This window comes from Anomaloglossus baeobatrachus, chromosome 5, assembly GCF_048569485.1.
Source record: "Anomaloglossus baeobatrachus isolate aAnoBae1 chromosome 5, aAnoBae1.hap1, whole genome shotgun sequence".
NCBI lineage: Eukaryota > Metazoa > Chordata > Amphibia > Anura > Aromobatidae > Anomaloglossus > Anomaloglossus baeobatrachus.
The window spans coordinates 223164765-223186524 of NC_134357.1; the positions used below are offsets into that span (position 1 = coordinate 223164765).

General features: G+C 44.7%; 1 protein-coding gene across 1 annotated transcript in view; it reads right to left on the reverse strand.

Moving 5' to 3' along the window:
• The window catches only part of URB2 (URB2 ribosome biogenesis homolog), a 279036-nt gene that overhangs the window by 79661 nt on the left and 177615 nt on the right, over positions 1 to 21760 (reverse strand). Inside the window, exon 4 of the mRNA XM_075351698.1 lies at positions 7265 to 7336. Within this exon, the coding sequence (XP_075207813.1) occupies positions 7265 to 7336 (72 nt within the window). The remainder of the gene's footprint in view (positions 1 to 7264; positions 7337 to 21760) is intronic.

Here is a 21760-nt window from a genome sequence, read left to right on the forward strand (position 1 = left end):
TAGTTATAAATTTAGAACGATATTTTTTGCTTTTATTTGTGAAAAAATCGGAAATTTGATGAAAATTTTGAAAATTTTGCAATTTTCAAACTTTTAATTTTTATGCCCTTAACCCAGAGAGTTATGTCACACAAAACAGTTAATAAATAACATTTCCCACATGTCTACTTTACATTAGCGCAATTTCTGAAACAAAATGTTTTGGGGTTAGGAAGTTAGAAAAGGTCAAAGTTCATCAGCAATTTCCCATTTTTTCAACAAAATTCACAAAACCATTTTTTTAGGGACCACATCACATTTGAAGTGACTTTGAGAGGCCTAAGTGTCAGAAAATACCTAAAAGTGACACCATTCTCAAAACAGCACCCCTCAAAGTACTCAAAACCACATCCAAGAAGTTTATTAACCCTTCAGGTGCTTCACAGGAACTAAAGCAAAGTGGAATGAAAAAAAGCAAAAAATAAAATTTTACCTAAAATGTTGCTCTACCCCAAATTTATTCACTTTTAGAAGAAATAACAACAAAATGAACCCCAAAACTTGTTACCCACTTTCTTATGAACGCGCCAATACCCCACATGTGGTCAGAAACCTTTGTTTGGACAAATGGGAGGGCTCGGAACAGAAGGAGCAATATTTGAATTTTGGAAAGCAAATTTGGCTGAAATAGATTGCGGGCACCATGTTGCATTTACATGTCCGCTAAGGTACCTAAACAGCAGAAACCCCTTACAAGTGACACCATTTTGGAAACTAGACCCCTTAAGGGTTCTATCTAGGGGTATAGTGAGCATTTTGGATCCACAGGTACTTCACAGATTTTGATAACGTTACGTTGTCACATTGAAAATTTTCATTTTTTTCTCAAAAATGTTGCTTTAGCATCAATTTTTTCACTTTTTCAAGAGGTAATTCCAAAAATTTGACCCCAATGTTTGTTACCCACTTTTTTATGAGCGCGGTGATACCTCACTTGTGGTCTGAAACCTTTGTTTGGAGAAATGGGAGGCCTTGGAACGGAAGGAGCAATATTTGAATTTTGGAAAGGAAATTTGGCTGAAAAAGATTGCGGGCACCATGTCGCATTTGGAGGACCCCTAAGGTACGTAAACAGCAAAAAAACACCACAAGTGACCCCATATTGGAAACTAGGCCCCTTAAGGAATTTATCTTGATGTTTGGTGAGTACCCTGAACCCCCAGGTGCTTTACAGAAGTTTATAACGTTGAGCCATGAAAATAAAAAAATAAAATTTTACCACAAAATTGTTACTTCAACCAGGTAGCTTTTTTTTTTCACAAGGGTAACAGGAAAAAAATCACCATGAAATTTATTGCGCAATTTCTCCTGAGTTTGTTGATATCTTGTATGTGGTGGAAATCAACTGTTTGGGCACACTACAGGGCTCAGAAGAGAAGGAGTGCAATTTGACTGCAAAATTGGCTGGAATCAATAGCGGACGCCATGTTGCATTAGGAGAGCCCCTGAGGTGCCTAAGCAGTGGAGGTCCACCACAAGTGACCCCATTCTGGAAATAAGACCCCTCAAGGCTTTAATCTAGGTGTATATTGAGCATTTTGAATCCACGAATACTTCACAGAATTTGATAAGCTTAGGTTGCCATATTGAAATTTTCATTTTTTTCACAAAAATGTTGATTTAGCGACACATTTTTCACTTTTTCAAGAGGCAACAACAAAACGTGTACCCCACAGGTTATCATCTAATTTCTTGTGAGCGCAGGGATACCCCACATGTGGCCAAAAACCTTTGTTTGGATAAATGGGAGGGCTTGGAATGGAAGGAGCACCATTTGAATTTTGGAAAAGTTGAAGTAAATTGCGCGCACCATGTCACATTAGCAGGGCCCCTTGGGCACCTATACATCAGAAACCCCCCACAAGTTACCTCATTTTGGAAACTGGACCCCTCAAGGATTTTATTCAGGAGTATAGTAAACATTTTGAATCCACAGGTACTTCACAAAAATGTTGCTGTAGCAACAAATTTCTCACTGTTAAGGGGGCTTTACACGCTGCGACATCGCTAATGCGGAGTCGTTGGGGTCATGGAATTGGTGACGCACATCCGGCCGCATTAGCGATGTTGCTGCGTGTGACACCGATGAGCGATTTTGCATCGTTGCAAAAACGTGCAAAATCGCTCATCGGTGACATGGGGGTCCATTCTCGATTATCGTTACTGCAGCAGTAACGATGTAGTTCGTCGCTTCTGCGGCAGCACACATCGCTATGTGTGACGCCGCAGGAACGAGGAAGCTCTCCTTACCTGCCTCCCGGCCGCTATGAGGAAGGAAGGAGGTGGGCGGGATGTTCCGGCCACTCATCTCCGCCCCTCCGCTTCTATTGGGCGGCCGCTCAGTGACGTCACTGTGACGCCACACGGACCGCCCCCTTAGAAAGGAGGCGGTTCGCCGGTCACAGCGACGTCGCCGGGCAGGTAAGTATGTGACGCATCTGCGCGATGTTGTGCGGCACGGGCAGCGATTTGCCCGTGTCGCACAACAGATGGGGGCGGGTACCCATGCTAGCGATATCGGGACCGATATCGCAGCGTGTAAAGTAGCCTTTAGGCTATGTGGCCATGATCCAGCGACACGGCGTCTAGTACCCAGTGTCAGCCTCCTGCAGAAATGTGAGTGTTGTCCACGGGAGAACGCAGCTGCCCATGCCCACGATTTGGGTTCAGGCTGCTGTGGACTTTAGTTCTATTCTACCTGCAAAGAACACTCATCTCCGCAGCATAAATTGACATGCTGAGGCTCGGGAAGCTGCGCCACAGGTCGATTTATGCTGCGGAGAAAAGAAACACGGTGGGCACGGGATTTCTAAAAATCCTGCCACTGTGCTTCTACTGCACAACGCAGCGTTATGGACGCAGGGAAAACACTCTGCGCCCAAAACGTTGCAAACCCTGATTGTGGGCACACAGCGTAAAATGCTACAATGGATGAATGGATAGATGTCAAACATATATAACGGCCCACCCCCCTGCATATTCTAAGCTGGCGCCCTTTAGTGCCTTTCATGTGACACTAAAGGATGCCTAGCCTTGTATTTAGCCCCAAAAAAAAAAAAAGAATTAAAATAAATGACGTGGGGTCCCCCCTATTTTTGCTAGCCAGCTAGGGTAAAGCAGACAGCTGTAGCCTGCAAACCACAGCTGACAGCTTCATCTTGTCTGGTGATCAATTTGGAGGGCTCCCCAAGCTGTTTTTTTTTTTTAATTATTTATAAATAAATAATTAAAAAAAACAAACAAACGTGGGGTTCCCCCCAAATTAGATCACCAGCCAAGGTGAAGCTGACAGCTGGGGTCTGGTATTCTCAGGATGGGAAGAGCCACGGTTATTGGACTCTTCCCAGCCTAAAAATAGCAGGCCGCAGCCGCCCCAGAAGTGGCGCATCCATTAGATGCGCCAATTCTGGCGCTTCGCCCCAGCTCATCCCGCGCCCTGGTGCGTTGGCTAACGGGGTAATGAATGGGGTTGATACCAGGTGTGTAATGTCACCTGGCATCAAGCCCAGCAATTAGTTATGTCACGGCGTCTATCAGATACCCGACATAACTAATTGACAGTATTAAAAAAAAAAATTGACAACAAAAAAAATTTTATTTGAAAAAACACTCCCCAAATCATTCCCTGATTGACCAATTTATTGAAAAGAAAAAAAAAAAATCCACAATAATCCATTTGGACGTCCCACGTCGCCTCTGGACCTTCTAGAATATGGGGGACACGTTCAGGGAACGTATCCCCCATTTTCTAGGAGGGCAGACCCTCCATTTGAGGAGAGTGGGTGCAAAGAATCTGCACCCACCCTCCCTGGGTCACAGCTGCAGACTGTGCAAGCAGCAGCAGCAGCCAGCGTCCTGAACACAGGAAGCAGTCATCTGCTCTGCTCATGTGACCGGCAACTGCTGTGAAGGAGCCGGAGGAGGGGGCCGCGGGGGATCAGCGCTCCGACAGGTATGTATGACACCGGGGGACACCGGGGGGGACCCGGCAGGGCCTAGGGAGCAGGTTTCTGTCGTATGTGTTATGGCACATGCGACAGAAACCATAGGAACAGTGTAAATGCGGCCGGCGCGCTGCTGTGCGCGCCGGTGCGCGCGGCCATCTTGGATTTTCGGGAGGGGGTTGGGGGTCGGGGGGGGGCACTTTGGGGACACCGGGGGACCGGAGGGAACCGGGAAAAAGATTTATCTCCCATCTGGCATGTTTGATCATGCCAGATGGGAGATAAATCATTTTTTACCGGCGCGGTCATTTGCTATAACTTGATGATCGGTATACGGTGTATACCGGTCATCACGTGACTGGGGACCGGAAAAACCGGCCCGAATCATGATCTCCAGGGTCTCAGCTACCCCCGGCAGCTGAGACCCCGGAAATTTTCTGACTCTGGGGGGCGCTAGACCCTTTTTTCTGACCGCCGTTAAAAAGCGGCGGATCGGAAAAAGTACCCTTATTTACCGCCGTTAAAAGGCGTATCGGCGGTCGTAAAGGGGTTAATTATTTCATGAATTTCATGAAATAATTAAAAAAAAAACGACAGAGGCTTCGCCCAATTTATCTGTCCAGCCAGTTACAACTAGGCAGCTGGGGATTGGAATCCGCAGCACAGGTTTGCCCATGCTTTTTGGGCCCCTGTCCCCTCACCCAACCTCACACCCCCTTCCCGCTGCGAATTGCAGTCTGCAGCCACCCCAGAAAACGTCGCTTTCATAAAAGCGCCATCTTCTGGCGCTGTATCCAACTCTTAAGGGTACTTTACATGCTGCGACATCGCTAGCGATCTCATTAGCGATGTAGCACGCCAGATCACACATGCGATTTGCCGAAATCGCAAATGTAATCGGCGCTACAAATAATGACCTATGTGCAATCTCGGGAAATCTTATCTGCGATCTGGCGTGTCACACAGTGGCCCTGGTGCCAGGTGGCACGTTGGGTAAAAAGGAGTTAATACCAGCTTTGTTTTAATAGCTAGTATTAAGCCAGAGATTCTTAATGTCAGGCAAGTTTGACCTGGCCATTAAGAATCTCCAAAAAAGGGTTAAAAAAAAAAAAAAAAAAAACACTGTACAGAGAAAAAATACTTTATTAGAAATAAATACACAGACATATTCAGAGACTCCATGTTTATTACTCCCTCTCACCCCTCCATCCTGGTCTTCTGTCTTCTTTCTCCTTCAACCCAGGCAGCTCTGCTACAGCGCTGGACAAAAGTATTGGCACCCCTGCAATTCTGTCAGAGAATACGCAGTTTCTTCCTGAAAATGATTGCAATCACAAATTCTTTGGTATTATCTTCATTTAATTTGTCTTCAATGAAGAAAAAAAAATAAAAATTGTCAAAGCCAAATTGGATATATTTCCACACCAAACATAAAAAGGGGGTGGATAAAAGTATTGGCCCTGTTTGAAAAATCATGTGATGCTTCTCTAATTTGTGTAATTAACAGCACCTGTAACTTACCTGTGGCACCTAACAGGTGTTGGCAATAACCAAATCACACTTGCAGCCAGTTGACATGGATTAAAGTTGACTCAACCTCTGTCCTGTGTCCTTGTGTGTACCACATTTAGCATGGAGAAAAGAAAGAAGACCAAAGAACTGTTTGAGGACTTGAGAATCCAAATTGTGAGGAAGCATGAGCAATCTCAAGGCTACAAGTCCATCTCCAAAGACCTGAAAGTTCCTGTGTCTACGGTGCGCAGTGTCATCAAGAATTTTAAAGCCCATGGCACTGTGGCTAACCTCCCTAGATGTGGAAGGAAAAGAAAATTTGACGAGAGATTTCAACGAAAGATTGTGCGGATGGTGGATAAAGAACCACGACTAACATCCAAAGAAGTTCAAGCTGCCCTGCAGTCCGAGGGTACAATAGTGTCAACCCGTACTATCTGTCAGCGTCTGAATGAAAAGGGACTGTATGGTAGGATACCCAGGAAGACTCCACTTCTTACCCCGAGACATAAAAAAGCCAGGCTGGAGTTTGCCAAAACTTACCTGACAAAGCCTAAAACGTTTTGGAAGAATGTTCTCTGGTCAGATGAGACAAAAGTAGAGCTTTTTGGGAACAGCCATCAACATAGAGTTTACAGGAAAAAAAAAAAAGGCATTCAAAGAAAAGAACACTGTCCCTACAGTCAAACATGGCAGAGCTTCCCTGATGTTTTGGGGTTGCTTTGCTGCCTCTGGCACTGGACTGCTTGACCATCTGCATGGAATTATGAAGTTTGAAGACTACCAACACATTTTGCAGCATAATGTAAGGCCCAGTGTGAGAAAGCTGGGTCTCCCTCAGAGGTCATGGGTCTTCCAGCAGGACAATGACCCAAAACACACTTCAAAAATCACTAGAAAATGGTTTGAGAAAGCAGTGGAGACTACTAAAGTGGCCAGCAATGAGTCCAGACCTGAATCTCATAGAACACCTGTGGAGAGATCTCAAAATGGCAGTTTGGAGAAGGCACCCTTCAAATCTCAGGGACCTGGAGCAGTTTGCCAAAGAAGAATGGTCTAAAATTCCAGCAGAGCATTGTAAGAAGGTTGTGCAACAAAGTATTAGGCTAAGGGTGCCAATACTTTTGTCTGGCTTATTATTGGAGTTTTGTTTGACATGATCAATGATTTGATTTTTGTTTCATTCTCTTTTGTGTTTTTTCATTGCAAGCAAATTAAATGAAGATAATAATACCAAAGAATTTGTGATTGCAATCATTTTCAGGAAGAAACGGAGTATTCTCTGACAGAATTGCAGGGGTGCCAATACTTTTGGCCAGCACTGTATATCACACAGCACGGGATGGGAGGAAGAACGCTGCTGCTCCCATGCAGTCTAATCACTCAATGAGTGAGCAGAAGCTGTGGGTTGGTAAGCGGTGACGTCAATGCTGCCACCATTGCAATAGTAACCTGACAGCCGGGTTACTATAGCAACGGTGATCTCCGATCACCTGATTCCCGGCGCCACTATTCATCACCGGCTGTGGCAGCCAATCCCTGCATGTGGGCTGACTCTGTAAAGAGTGTCGACATACAGGGATGGGTAGCGGACCATGTGCACGAGCAGCTCGCCGGTACACGGCACTCACCGAGTATACTGTGTACCGAGAAGCTTGGGCGAGTACTGGCGAGATGCACTGACAGGACTTAACATGACGTCATAGCCATGTGACCAGTCTGTAGCCAATGAACGAATACAACATTCACATACAAGGTCCTTTGTTTACCAGGTGGCACAGCGATGATCGTACTCGGAAGGAGAAGCGGCGGGAGACAGTCTGCAGGACGCGTCGCTGAACCTATAAGTATAATAACAATGTTTATTATTAACTGTGTATGAAGCACTGGTAAATTAAACTTTTATTGTTTATAGATTAAAACATTAGAAAAACACCCAAACAAGTGATACCATGAGGTAGTTTTGACACAATGTACAGATTGGAAGTACACAAAGATGGACTCACAGGAGTTTTTATTTCCTTCACAATCCTCCCAGTCCAATCATGTGCATCCAAATAAAATTAAAACGACATTGTGCAAAGCCATTGTCCTCCCTTATTTGCACTTTTGCCCTAGAAATATTACTCTTTAAAAAGTGGCTACGTGCAGAAATGACAATCTCAGATCCCAAAGAACATTGATATGTGGTCAGGGAGGATAAAAACGGTTTAAGTGATAATAGTGCTCAAAAGTGCAAATAGTGCAATCAATGGCAGCAGTGGGATCTATGCTCACCGTCCACCCCACTGACTACCAATGATATAGGTGTTACCTTACAAATAACGGGGGGGGGGGGGGGAGGGGGCCCCCAAAGCATCACACAATACCCCTTAGGTAACACCAGTAACTCAACATCCTCCTTCCCGATGCGTTTCCTCAATAGCGATTCATCAGGGGAAATGGAGGTTGTACTGTCAGAGGCATGTTGAGCTGAAAATGAGAATTTGAATTGTTTCTCATTTTCAGCTCAACATGCCTCTGACAGTAAAACCTCCATTTCCCCTGATCCCAGTGGGGCTCTCCAGGAATGTGGGGGGCATTGCTCGGTAATCCCCCTGCATGAACTGTATTCACCTTGTGACATACCCGAACTTCCCTGCAACGACGTGTCACGGTAAACAATGCAGGGACCCCCGCTGACGTCACAAGGTGAATAGTTCATCCCAGCGGGGGATCTCCAGGAAAGCCCCTGGTAATTCTCCAGCATGAATTGTATCCTATTGACTTTTAAACAGTCAGCTGATGTGTAATCTGATTCAGGTCTTTGAACCTGTGTCAGGTTCAAAGACCTGAATACAATATCATCTGATCGAAAGACAAACCGATCAGATGATGTGTCATCATCTGATCAGCTTGCCTTCCAATCAGATGATATTGGATCCGGATTGGACATCGCGGGACCCTCGACCCAGGACTACGGCGGAGGGGGGTTCTTTAGTTCAATAAAGATTGAGTCACTAATTGTGTTGTGTTTTATTTCTAATAAAAAATATTTTTCTCTGTGTTGTGTTTTTTATTATCTTTACTAGAAATTCATGGTGGCTATGTCTAATATTGGCGTGACACCATGAATTTCAGGCTTAGGGCCAGCTGATAATACAAAGCTGTCCCTAATCCCATTATTACCCAGCGAGCCACCCGATACCAGGGCCACTGGAAGAGTTGGATACAGCGCCAGAAGATGGCGCTTCCTATGAACGCGACATTTTCTGGGGTGGCTGCGGACTGCAATTCACAGCGGGGGGGGGGGCCCCAGAAAGCTTGGGCCAACCTGTGCTGTGGATTCAAGTTCCCAGCTGCCTAGTTGTACCTGGCTGGACTCTTAAATTGGGTGAATCCCACGTTTTTTTTTGTTTTTTTTGTTTTAATTAATTAAAATTAAATTTTATTAAAAAGAAGGGCTTCCCTATATTTTTGGTTCCCAGCTGGGTACAAATAGGCAGCTGAGGGTTGGGGGCAGCCCGTACCTGCCTGCTGTACCTGGCTGGCATACAAAAATATGGCGAAACCCATGTCGATTTTTTTTTTTTTTTTTTAATTTATTAAAAAAAAAACAAAAAAACAAACAAACACATAACCCAAAAGGGTTAGGGGTAAAGAAAAAAAAAAATGCGTAGGCTCCCGCTGCATTTTCTATTGCTAGCTGAGGGTAACCCAAACAGCTACTAGCTGCTAACCCTTACTGCTTGGTGTTACCTTCACTGGCAATGGAAAATCCAGGGAAGGCCTTTTTCCTTGAGTTTTTTTGCCACACATCTAAAAAAAATTTCATAGGCTTAGCCCAATTTTTGTGTCCAGCCAGGTACAACCTGACAGCTGGGGACTGGAATCCACAATGCTGAGTGGCCCAAACGTTCTGGGCCCCCTGTTGCGTATTGCAGTCTGCAGCTGCCCCAGAAAATGGTGCTTTCATAGAAGTGCCATCTTTTGGCGCTGTGTCCAACTCTCCCAGCGGACCTGGTTCCAGGTGGCACGCTGGGTAATAAGGGGTTAATACCAGCTTTGTTTTACCAGCTGATATTAAGTCCGAGATTCTTAATGTCAGGCCAAGTTTGACCCGGCCATTAAGAATCTCCAATAAAGGGTTAAAAAAAACACCACACAGAAAAAATACTTAATTAGAAATAAATACACAGACAAACTTAGGGACTCCATCTTTATTACTCCCTCTCACCCCTCCTCTATCCTGGTCTTCTGTCACCGATCTAGCTCTGCTACATCAGAAAGCATGGGGGAGGAAGAACGCTTCTGCTCCTCGTGCTGTCTAATCACTCAATGAGTGAGCAGAGACTGCGGGTTGGTAAGCGGTGACATCACCGCTGCCACCGTTACGATGGTAACCTAATGAGCCAGTTACTATAGCAACAGTGATCTCTGAGTACCTGATTCCCGGCGCCGCTTTTCACCTGCATGAGCCGGTGAATAGCGGCGCCGGTAAACGATCTAATGGATCATCATTTTCCTGTCACTTTTATTCCAAAATGGAGATTGAAGAAAATGGGTTGAAGAAGAAAATGATATCAGAACACCTTTTTTTTTCATATCCAACTTTAATGAGCTGAAACAAGCATTCAATAGTAACAAAAAAAGCATGAAAAGAAGCATGAAAAAAAGCAGGAAAAAAAGCATGAAAGCATGAAAAAAGCATGAAAAGAAGCATGCAAAGAAGCATGAAAAAAAAGCAAGAAAAAAAGCATGAAAAGCAAGAAAAAAGCATGAAAGCATGAAAAAAAGCATGAAAGCATGAAAAGCACAGAAAGTGCTAAAAAAAAAAAGCACCGTGGGCCCACGGTGCTTTTTTTTCAGCACAAAAAAAGCTGCTTTTTTCTGTGCTTTTCATGCTTTCATGCTTTTTTTCATGCTTCTTTTCATGCTTTCATGCTTTTTTTTCTTGCTTTTCATGCTTCTTTTCATGCTTTTTTTCCTGCTTTTTTTCATGCTTCTTTTCATGCTTCTTTTGTTACTATTGAATGCTTGTTTCAGCTCATTAAAGTTGGATATGAAAAAAAAGGTGTTCTGATATTTCCTTCTTCAACCCATTTTCTTCAATCTCCATTTTGGAATAAAAGTGACAGAAAAATGATGATCCATTAGATCGTTTACCGGCGTCGGTATTCACCAGCTCATGCAGGTGAATAGCGGCGCCAGGAATCAGGTACTCAGAGATCACTGTTGCTATAGTAACTCGCTCATTAGGTTACTATGGCAACGGTGATGTTACCGCTTACCAACCCGCAGTCTTTGCTCACTCATTGAGTGATTAGACAGCACGAGGAGCAGAAGCGTTCTTCCTTCCCTGTGCTTTCTGATGTAGCAGAGCTAGATCGGTGACAGAAGACCAGGATCGAGGAGGGGTGAGAGGGAGTAATAAAGATGGAGTCCCTAAGTGTGTCTGTGTATTTATTTCTAATAAAGTATTTTTTCTGTGTGGTGTTTTTTTTTAACCCTTTATTGGAGATTCTAAATGGCCGGGTCAAACTTGCCCTGACATTAAGAATCTCGGACTTAATACCAGCTGGTAACACAAAGCTGGTATTAACCCCTTATTACCCAGCGTGCCACCCGACACCAGGTCCACTGGGAGAGTTGGACACAGCGCCAAAAGATGGCACTTCTATGACAGCACCATTTCTGGGGCAGCTGCAGACTGCAATACGCAGCAGAGGGCCCAGAAAGCTTGGGCCACTCTGCGCTGAAAGTTCCAGTCCCTAGCTGTCTGGTTGTACCTGGCTGGACACAAAAATTGGGTGACGCCCACGTTATTTTTTTAGATTTTTGGCAAAAAAACGCAAGGAAAAAGGGGTTTCCCTGGATTTTCTATTGCCAGTGAAGGTAACACCAAGCAGTAAGGGTTAGCAGCTAGTAGCTGTTTGGGTTACCTTTAGCTAGCAATAGAAAATGCAGCGGGAGCCTACGCATTTTTTTTCTTTACCCCTAACCCTTTTGGGTTGTGTTTTTTTTTTTTGTTTTTTTTTAAATAAATTTAAAAAAAATAAAACCAAAAAATCGACATGGGTTTCGCCATATTTTTGTATGCCAGCCAGGTACAGCAGGCAGGTACGGGCTGCTCCCAACCCCCAGCTGCCTATTTGTACCCAGCCGGGAACCAAAAATATAGGGAAGTCCTTTTTTTTAATTATTTCATGAATTTCATAAAATAATTTTAAAAAAAACAAAAAACCACGTGGGCTTCACCCAATTTATGTGTCCAGCCAGGTACAACTAGGCAGCTGGGGACTGGAATCCTCAGCATAGGGTGGCCCAAGCTTTCTTCCCCCTCCCCCGCTGCGAATTGCAGTCCGCAGTCACCCCAGAAAATGGCGCGTTCATAGGAAGCGCCATCTTCTGGCGCTGTATCCAACTCTTCCAGTGGCCCTGGTATCGGGTGGCTCGCTGGGTAATAATGGGATTAGGGACAGCTTTGTATTATCAGCTGGCCCTAAGCCTGAAATTCATGGTGTCACGCCAATATTAGACATAGCCACCATGAATTTCTAGTAAAGATAATGAAAATCACAACACACAGAAAAATATTTTTTATTAGAAATAAAACACAACACAATTAGTGACTCAATCTTTATTGAACTAAAGAACTCCCCTCCGCCGTAGTCCTGGGCCGGGGGACCCGCGATATCCAATCCGGATCCAATATCATCTGATCAGAAGGCAAACTGATCAGATGATGACATCATCTGATCGGTTTGCCTTCTGATCAGATGATATTGGATTCAGGTCTCTGAACCTGACACAGGTTCAAGGACCTGAATCAGATTATACATCAGCTGATTGTTTAAAAGTCCCATGGGCTCCAGGGCCCGCTGGTAAGCAGCTGATGCTATCACCTGATAGCATCATCCGATCGTTTAAGTTCAGTGAAGATCAGCTGATTCATCATCTGCTTGTTAAAAAGCCGGCAGGCTTTTCACCGCTGGACGTAAACAATCAGCTGCTTACCGGCAGGTGCTGGAGCCCATCGGACGTGACCCGGGAGTCTGCAGAGAGGTGAGCAGCGGCGGACGCTGGTAACGAAGGTAAATATCGGGTAACCAAGGTAAGGGCTTCTTGGTTACCCGATGTTTACCGTGGTTACCAGTGTCCGCAGAAGCCGGCTCCTGCTGCCTGCACACGTAGCAGAGTACACATCGGATAATTAACCCGATGTGTACTGTGGCTAGGTGTGCAGGGAGCCAGCGCTAAGCGGTGTGCGCTGGTAACCAAGGTAAATATCGGGTTGGTTACCCGATATTTACCTTAGTTACCAAGCGCAGCATCGCTTCCACGCGTCGCTGGGGCTAGTCACTGGTTGCTGGTGAGATCTGCCTGTGTGACAGCTCACCAGCAACCCGTGTAGCGACGCTCAAGCGATCCCTGCCAGGTCAGGTTGCTGGTGGGATCACTGGAGCGTCGCTTAGTGTGACGGTACCTTAAGGTCAAGCGTTCATCCCAGCGGCGGATCTCCAGGAAACCCCGGTGATCCTCCTACATGAACTGTATTCACCTTGTGATATCCCCGGACCTCCCTGTAGAGTGGTGTCAATAAAACACTGCAAGAACACTGAATGCCTGGTGCATGGCACAAGGTGAACACAGTTCTTGCAGGAGGATCACCGGGGTTTCCTGGAGATCCACCGCTGGGATGAACTCTTCACCTTAAGGTACCGTCACACTAAGCGACGCTCCAGCGATCCCACCAGCAACCTGACCTGGCAGGGATCGCTGGAGCGTCGCTACACGGGTTGCTGGTGAGCTGTCACACAGGCAGAGCGCCCAGCAACCAGTGACTAGCCCCAGCGACGCGTGGTTTTTCGGGGTTCACCTTGACGTCAGCGGGGGTTGCCTGCATTTATGTGGCATAGGCTGTGCACCGGGCATTCAGTATTCTTGCAGTGTTTTACCGCGGCATCTCTTTGCAGGGAAGTCCGGGGATGTCAGGAGGTGAATACAATTCATGCAGGAGAATTACCGGGGGCTTTCCTGGAGATCCCCCGCTGGGATGAACTATTCACCTTGTGACGTCAGCGGGGGTCCCTGCATTGTTTACCCTCACATGTCGCTGCAGGGAAGTTCGGTGAATACAATTCATGCAGGGGGATTACCGAGCAATGCCCCCTCGCATTCCTGGAGATCCCCGCTGGGATGAACTCTTGACCTTGTGACATCAGCGGAGGTTTACCGCATTTACAGCATTGTTTACCGTGACACCTCACTGTATAAGTTCGGGGATGTCAGGAGGTGAATACAATTCATACAGGAGGATTACTGTGGGATTTCCTGGAGATCCCCCGCTGGGATGAACTCTTTACAAAACGTTTGGGCGAGTCTCCCGAACACCGAACATCGGGGGGTTCGCCCATCACTACTAGCAATCTGTTAGCACAAATATGTACTTTACTTACAAAATTGTGCCGACAGTTTCTCTTTAAGCTGCATTTACACTCTCAACTACTGAGAAGCATTCTTTAAAAAACTAGTTAGCACCCATCATGAGCATTACAGAAGAGCGGATGCCTGCTCATTACCTCGCCTGCATCCACGTGGCCACACCTGGATAATTATATTGCAAGGTCAGTTTACCATGTAGTTAACATGGTAAATAAAAAACACAGAGCACAATTATGGAATAGCACTCTTTTCTTTGCCATTTTTATGCACTTGGAATTTTTCCCTTGTTTTCCAGTACAATATTTGGTAACATGATCGGTATCATTCAAACCTACAACTAGCCCTGCAAAAAACAAGCCCTCACATAGCTTTATCGACAGAATAAAATAAAATTGTGGTTCTAGGAAGAAAGGGAGAAAAAAACAAAAACACGAAATATAGCCCTGGGGTGATGGGGGTTAATGCACTAAAATAGAATAGGAAGGCAATAGATCCAATGTTTTGAATTGTGTATTGTACACAATGCAGCACACACATATACAACACTGCTTTTTTATACACTGATGTGCAGTTGAAGTTTTATCAGAATCCATATAATATTCTCAAGTGCATTTTTATTCCCTTCTGTCAGTATGATTCAGGAGAAAAAACAAAAACACATCTACGCTTTTCTTTAAAGTGTAACCGTCGTTTTCATTTTTGTTTCATAAACCAATAGTACAGATGAAAATAAGCCACTTTGTAATATATATCAGACAAATCTGATTCTTTCCCATCCAGAATTGATCAGTCATCATTTAAATTCTGAGGTAAAATCTGTCTTCAGTGAAGACTTTCCCTTTACTGAGACAGGACATGGCAGTTGCTATTGATGAGATTCTATGTACAGTAGATAGAAGGGGCAGGAGGAGGAGGTAAAAGCATAGGAAGGAGATAAATGCAAAGAGAGGCGCTAGATGCAGAACTCCGCCCCCTCCTCCCTCTTCTACCTACATAGAATCTCATAGTAATAGTTTTTTCATAGTTTTTAAGGTTGAAGGGAGACTCTAAGTCCATCTAGTTCAACCCGTAGCCTAACATGTTGATCCAGAGGAAGGCAAAAAAAAACAATGTGGCAAACAAGTTCCAATGGGGAAAAAAAATTCCTTCCTGACTCCACATACGGCAATCAGACTAGTTACCTGGATCAACACCCTGTCATAAAATCTAATACATAACTGGTAATGTTAAATTTTTCAAGAAAGGCGTCCAGGCTCTGCTTAAATGTTAGTAGTGAATCACTCATTACAAAATCATGCGGCAGAGAGTTCCATAGTCTCGCTGCTCGTACGGTAAAGAATCCTCGTCTGTGATTATGATGAAACCTTCTTTCCTCAAGACGTAGCGGATGCCCCCGTGTTCCAGTCGCAGGCCTAGGTGTAAAAAGATCTTTGGAAAGGTCTCTGTAATGTCCCCTCATATATTTATACATTGTGATTAGATCCCCCTAAGCCTTCGTTTTTCCAAACTAAATAACCCCAAGTTTAATAACCTGTCTTGGTCTATAATGAGGCAGGAGGAGTCACTTTGAATTCCTGCCTGGCCTGTGTTGCAGCTGTGTTTTACAAATCCTTTAAGACATACACAAAAGTGCGGTCATCAATAGTTTGTCTTTTTTCAAAGAGGCACTACATTGGAACAGAGGCCAAATGGAGTCCAGAGTAACTCTGCTGCCTCGTTAGTGATTGGATCCATCAAGGGTTTCACCCGAATCACATTTCGGATATGTAGATGGAAACCCTGATGGAAGTGCTCAGCATAGAGCACAGGATAAATGTGGACTAATCCAAAATGTTCTGAACCCCAAACTGCCACCAAAAAACATTCAACTAAACCCACAAAAACACAAGACGCCACTCAGGTTCATCATCTGTTAACTGAAATATAGGAGGTATCCATGTTACTCATAGCACAATGGCTCTGGAAAAGCACTACAATGGTGTGAAAAAAATGTTTGTCACCTTCCAGATTTCTTATGCTTTTGCATGTTTGCCACACTTAAATCTTTCAGATCACAAAAAAAACCCAAAACCTTTCATTAGACAAAGATAACACAAGTAAACACAAAATGCAGTTTATAAATGAAAGTATTTATTATTAAGGGAAAAAAGAAAAAAAGAAATCCAAACCTACAGGGTCCTGGGTGAAAAACAGATTGCCCCATCCCTTTAAGGCTGCTTTCACACATCCGGTTTTAGCAGAGCCAGCCAATCCGACTCTAAAACCTATGCAACGGATGCTGCGACAAAACTGCATCCTTTGCATAAGTTTTTTATATGCGGCCCGTCCGTTTTTTGCCGCTTGCGGCAGGCTACTGAGCATGCACAGTGGAAAAAAAAGCAAGCGGTGGCCGGATGCGGTTTTTGCCGCAGGACGCCGCATGCGGCATCCATAGACATGCATTGCAAATTGCGCCACATCGGCCGGATGTGGCGCGATGCGGTTTTTTTTGCCGGACAAAAAAACGTGCCAGGCAACGTTCCATCCAGCCGCCACATCAGCTAAATCTGCCGCATGCGGCAAAAACCTGACGAAACGCAAGCAAGCCCACCATGCGGCACAATATGGCACTAATGTAAGTCTATGCAGGGAAAAACGCAACCGGCGGCAAAAAAAACGGTTGCGTTTTTCCTGCAGAGCGCCGCATTGTGCTGCACGGCAAAAACCGGATGTGTGAAAGCAGCCTAAAACATAAATTAGCTGTGGTTTATCACATCTTTGGGAAGCAGAGTTCAATTTCCCTAGCCACACCCAAGCCTGATTACTGCCACACCTGTTCTCAATCAAGAAATCACTTAAATAGGACATACCAGGCAAAGTGAGATAGACCAAAAGAAACTCAAAAGCTAAACATCATGCTGCGATCCAAAGAAATTCAGGAACATATGAGAAACAAAGTAAGGCTAGTTTCACACTTGCGTTGAACGGTATCCGTTGCATTGCGTAACGGATGCTGCAAAACAACGGAATCCGTTTTGATTTTTTTTTTTAGTTTATCGGCGGCAGACTATTGTGAACGATCAGCTGATCGCTCACAGCAGCCGGTCGCCGGGTGATCAGCTGATCGCTCCCAGTAGCCGGGTGATCAGCTGATCGCTCCCAGTAGCCGGGTGATCAGCTGATCGCTCCCAGTAGCCAGGTGATCAGCTGATCGCTCCCAGTAGCCGGCCGCCAGGTGATCAGCTGATCACTCCCAGTAGCTGGGTGATCAGCTGATCGCTCCCAGTAGCCAGCCGCCTGGTGATCAGCTGATCACTCCCAGTAGCCGGCCGTGCTCGGCCGCTGAGAATGTGTGCGGGGGCGGAGTCCGGGGTGGGTGGAGCCGAGCGGGGCCATGGCGTCGAGGACAGGTGAGTGTGTGTGTGTATACATGCGGAGTGGAGTGCGGGAGGGGGCGGAGCCAAGCGGGGAAGTGTCGGGCTCCCTGCACACGTAGCGAGGGTAAATATCGGCAAAGCACTTTGCTTGGTTACCCGATATTTAACTTTGTTACGGGTGCAGGGAGCCAGAGAGCATGCGCAGTGAATTCCTGAGGATTCTGCTGCTCAAAAAAAATGTTACATGCTGCGTTCCTCCCGCTGGGCGGAAGCAACGGAGCGTCACCCAGCGGAAGCAACGCAGGTCCTTTTGGCACAATCAGTCATCCTTACAAGTCTATGGGAAACAGCGGAATCCGTTAACGGATTCCGCTGTTTTTTACAAAAGGGCGGATTGTGACGGAAGGAAAACAACGCAAGTGTGAAAGTACCCTAATTGAGATCTATCAGTCTGGAAAAGGTTGTAAAGCCATTTTTAAAGCTTTGGGACTCCAGCGAACCAAAGTGAGAGCAATTATCCAAAAAATGTTAAAAACGTGGAACAATAGTGAACCTTCCCAGGAGCGGCCGGACGGCCAAACATTACTCCAAGAGCATAACGACGACTCATCAAAGAGGTCACAAAAGACCTCACATCAACATCCACAGAACTGCAGGCCTCACTTGCCTCAGTTAAGGTGTTCATAAATGCACCATAAGAAAGTGACAGGGCAAAAATTCCCTGCATGACAATGTTCCAAGACTGCACTGCTGAGCAAAAAGAAGGCTTGTCTCAATTTTGCCACAAAACATCTTTATTATTCCTAAGACTTTTGGGAGAATACTCTGTGGACTGGAAAGACAAAAGTTGAACTTTTTGATGGTGAATGGGCCACTACATCTGAAGTAGAAGTAACAGCATGTCAGAAAAGGAACATTATACTAAAAGTAAACTATGGTGGTGGTACTATGATGGCCTGGGGCTGTTTTTGCTGCTTCAGCACCTGGAAGATTTGCTGTGGAACCATAAATTCTGCTAAGGAAAAATCCTGAAGGAGAATGACGGGCCATTCGTTTGTGACCTTATGCTGAAGTGCATCTGGGTTATGCTGCAGGGCAAAGATCTAAAACACACCAGCAAGTCTATATCTGAATGGTTTAAGAAAAACGAAATTAAGACTTTGGAGTGGCCTAGTCAAAGTCGTCACCTTAATCCGACTGATTGACCTTAAAAAAGGTGGTTCATATGCTTGAAAACCCTCCAAAGTTGTTGTAACAATTCTGCAAAGATGAGATGAGCAAAATTCCTGAAGAGCGTTGTAAAAGACTCATTGCCAGTTATCACAAATGCTTGATTGCAGTTGTTGCTGTTAAGGGCGGCAGAACCAGTTATTAGGTTTAGGAGACAATCACTTTTTCACACAGGGCCCTGTAGCTCTGGATTTATTTTTTTGCTTAATAATAAAGACCTTCTTTTAGAACTGCATTTTGTGTTTAAATTTGTTATCTTTGTCTAATATTTAAATTTGTTTGGTGACCTGAAAAATTTAGGTGTGGCAAACAAGCAAAAGAATAAGAAATCAGGAAAGTGATAAACTGTATGGATCCCCCTCAAAAAAATAAATCCAGCAAAATCTGAGCTCCAAAATTTAAATGCCCCCCTCCCTTCTGAGAACCACAATTTACCTAAACCATAGGGAACGTCCATATGATAGGCATTATTGTAGAAGAGTGCCCGCTTAATTTAAGGGGTATTTCCAGAAGCAAAAGCTGGGCACAATGTACGGGCACTACAATGCATTGGGCACAAGGGCTTATTTGCTATTTTAAATTCTGCAACATTTAGGGTATGCACCCACGATCAGCACTCACTGCGTCCTGGATGGAGTGGGTCCTGACCTGCAGGGCCGCGAGTCTCCTACGCAGGAGAACGCAGCTGCTCGTACCAAAGATCAGTTCAGTGCACTGCGTTTTTTCGCTTGTGTTCTCCCTATGGAGGACGTATGCGAATCCGCAGCAAACAATTGACAGGCTGCGGATTGGAAAGCCGAAGTGCAGGTCAGTGTTTGCTGCGGAAAAAACAAGCACAGTGAGCACCGGATTTCTAGAAATCCCATGCACTATGCTTGTGTACATGTGTGGTCAATATAAAAGGACTGGCACATGACATTTCTTCCAAAGACAATACTAAGGACCAGGGGGCACTCACTGCGAGTGGAAGAAAAGCGATTCCGACAGCTAAATAGGAAAGGGTTCTTTACAGTTAGAGCAGTCAGACTGTGGAATGCCCTACCACAAAAGGTAGTAATGGCAGATACTATAAGAGCTTTTAAAAAAGGGCTAGATGATTTCCTCAGTACACACAACACTGTTTGTTATAAATGACTTAGTGACCAAATGTAGAATTGGTGGAGGAAGGTTGAACTAGATGGACCTAGGCCTTTTTTTCAACCTAAGTAACTATGTAACTATGTAACACCTGTAGTGTCAATATGCTCAATGAACCCCAGATGAATTCCTTGAGGGGTCTAGTTTCCAAAAAGGGGTCACTTGTGGAAAAGCTCCACTGTTTAGGAACCACCTTAGGGGCATTGCCAATGTGACATGGCAGCCACAAACCATGCCAATTAAATCTGAACTCAAATATGGCAAGACTCCCCCACTTCACTTGGTACTGGGCCTGAAAAGTAGTTTTCACATACACTGGGTACGGAAAGTATTCAGACCCCTTCAAATTTTTCACTGTTTCATTGCTGCCATTTGGTAAATTCAAAAACGTTCATTTTTTTCTCAATGTACACTCTGCACCCCATCTTGACAGAAAAAAAACCTGAAATGTAGAGTTTTTTGCAAATTTATTCAACAAGAAAAACTGAAATATATCACATGGTCATAAGCATTCAGATCTTTTGCTCAGTATTGAGTAGAAGCAGCCTTTTGAGCTAGTACAGCCATGAGTTTTCTTGGGAATGATGTAACAAGTTTTTCACACCTGTATTTGCCATTCTTCCTTAAAGATCCTCTCCAGTTTTGTCAGGTTGTATGGCGAACGATAGTGGACAGCCATTTTCAGGTATCTCCAGAGATACTCAATTGGGTTTAGGTCAGGGCTCAGTCAAGAATGATCAGAGTTGTTCTGAAGCCATTCCTGTGTTATTTTAGCTGTGTGCTTACGGTCATTGTCTTGTTGGAAGGTGAACCTTCGGCCAAGTCTGAGGTACGTCTATAACACTCTGGAAGAGGTTTTCTTCCAGGATATCTCTGCACTTGGCCACATTCATTTTTCCTTCAATTGCAACCAGTCGTCCTGTCCCTGCAGCTTAAAAACACCCCTGTAGCATGATGCTGCAACCACCATGTTTCACTATTGGGATTGTATTTGGTAGGTGATGAGCAGTGCCTGGTTTTCTCCACACATACCGCTTAGAAATAGCACCAAAAAAACGTAAAATCTTATTTCTCATAGTCTGGGAATCCTTCATGTTTTTTATTGCAAACTCTATGCGAGCTTTCATAAGTCTTACACTGAGGAGAGGCTTCTGTCGAGCCACTCTGCCATAAAGGCCCAATAGTTGACTTTGTTGAACTTTCTCCCATCTCCCTACTGCATCTCTAGAGCTCAGCCACAGTGATCTTGGGATTGTTCTTTACCTCTCTCACCAAGGCTCTTCTCCCACGACTGCTCAGCTTGGCTGGACAGCCAAGTCTAGAAAGAGTTCTAGTGGTCCCAAACTTTTTCCGTTTAAGGTTATGGAGGCCGCTGTGCTCTTAGGAACCTTGAGTACTGCAGAAATTCTTCTGTAACCTTGGAAAAGATCTGTGCCTTGCCACAATTCTGTCTCTGATCTCTTTGGGCAGTTCCTTTGACCTCATGATTCTCATTTGGTCTGACATGCACTGTGATGTCTTATATAGACAGGTGTGTGCCTTTCCAAATCAAGTCCTATCAGTTTAAACACAGCTAGACGACTCCAATGAAGGAGTAGAACCATCTCAAGGAGGATCACAAGAAAATGGACAGACTGACTTAAATATATCAGTGTCTGAGCAAAAGTTATGAATACTTAACATGTGATATTTCAGTTTTTCTTGTTTATAAAATTTGCCAAATTTGCTACATTTGTTTTTTTTCTGTCAAGATGGGGTGCAGAGTGTACATAAATGAGAAAAAAAATTGACTTTTTTGAATTTACAAAATGGCAGCAATGAAACAGAGTGAAAAATTTTAAAGGGCCTGAATACTTTCCGCACCCACTGTATGGCTTAAGCGCTGTTTCGGCACATCAGTGGCTAGCCAAATGCGATATGGCGTCCACTAATAATTCCAACCAATTTTGCATTCAAAAAGTCAAATGGCGCTCCTTCCCTTCTGAGCACTGCCATGCGCCCAAACAGTAGATTCCTACCACATATGGGGTATCAGAGTACTCTGGAGAAATCGCACAACAATTTATAAAGGTACATTTTCTCCTGTCCCCTTGTGAAAATGAAAGATTTATGGTTGTT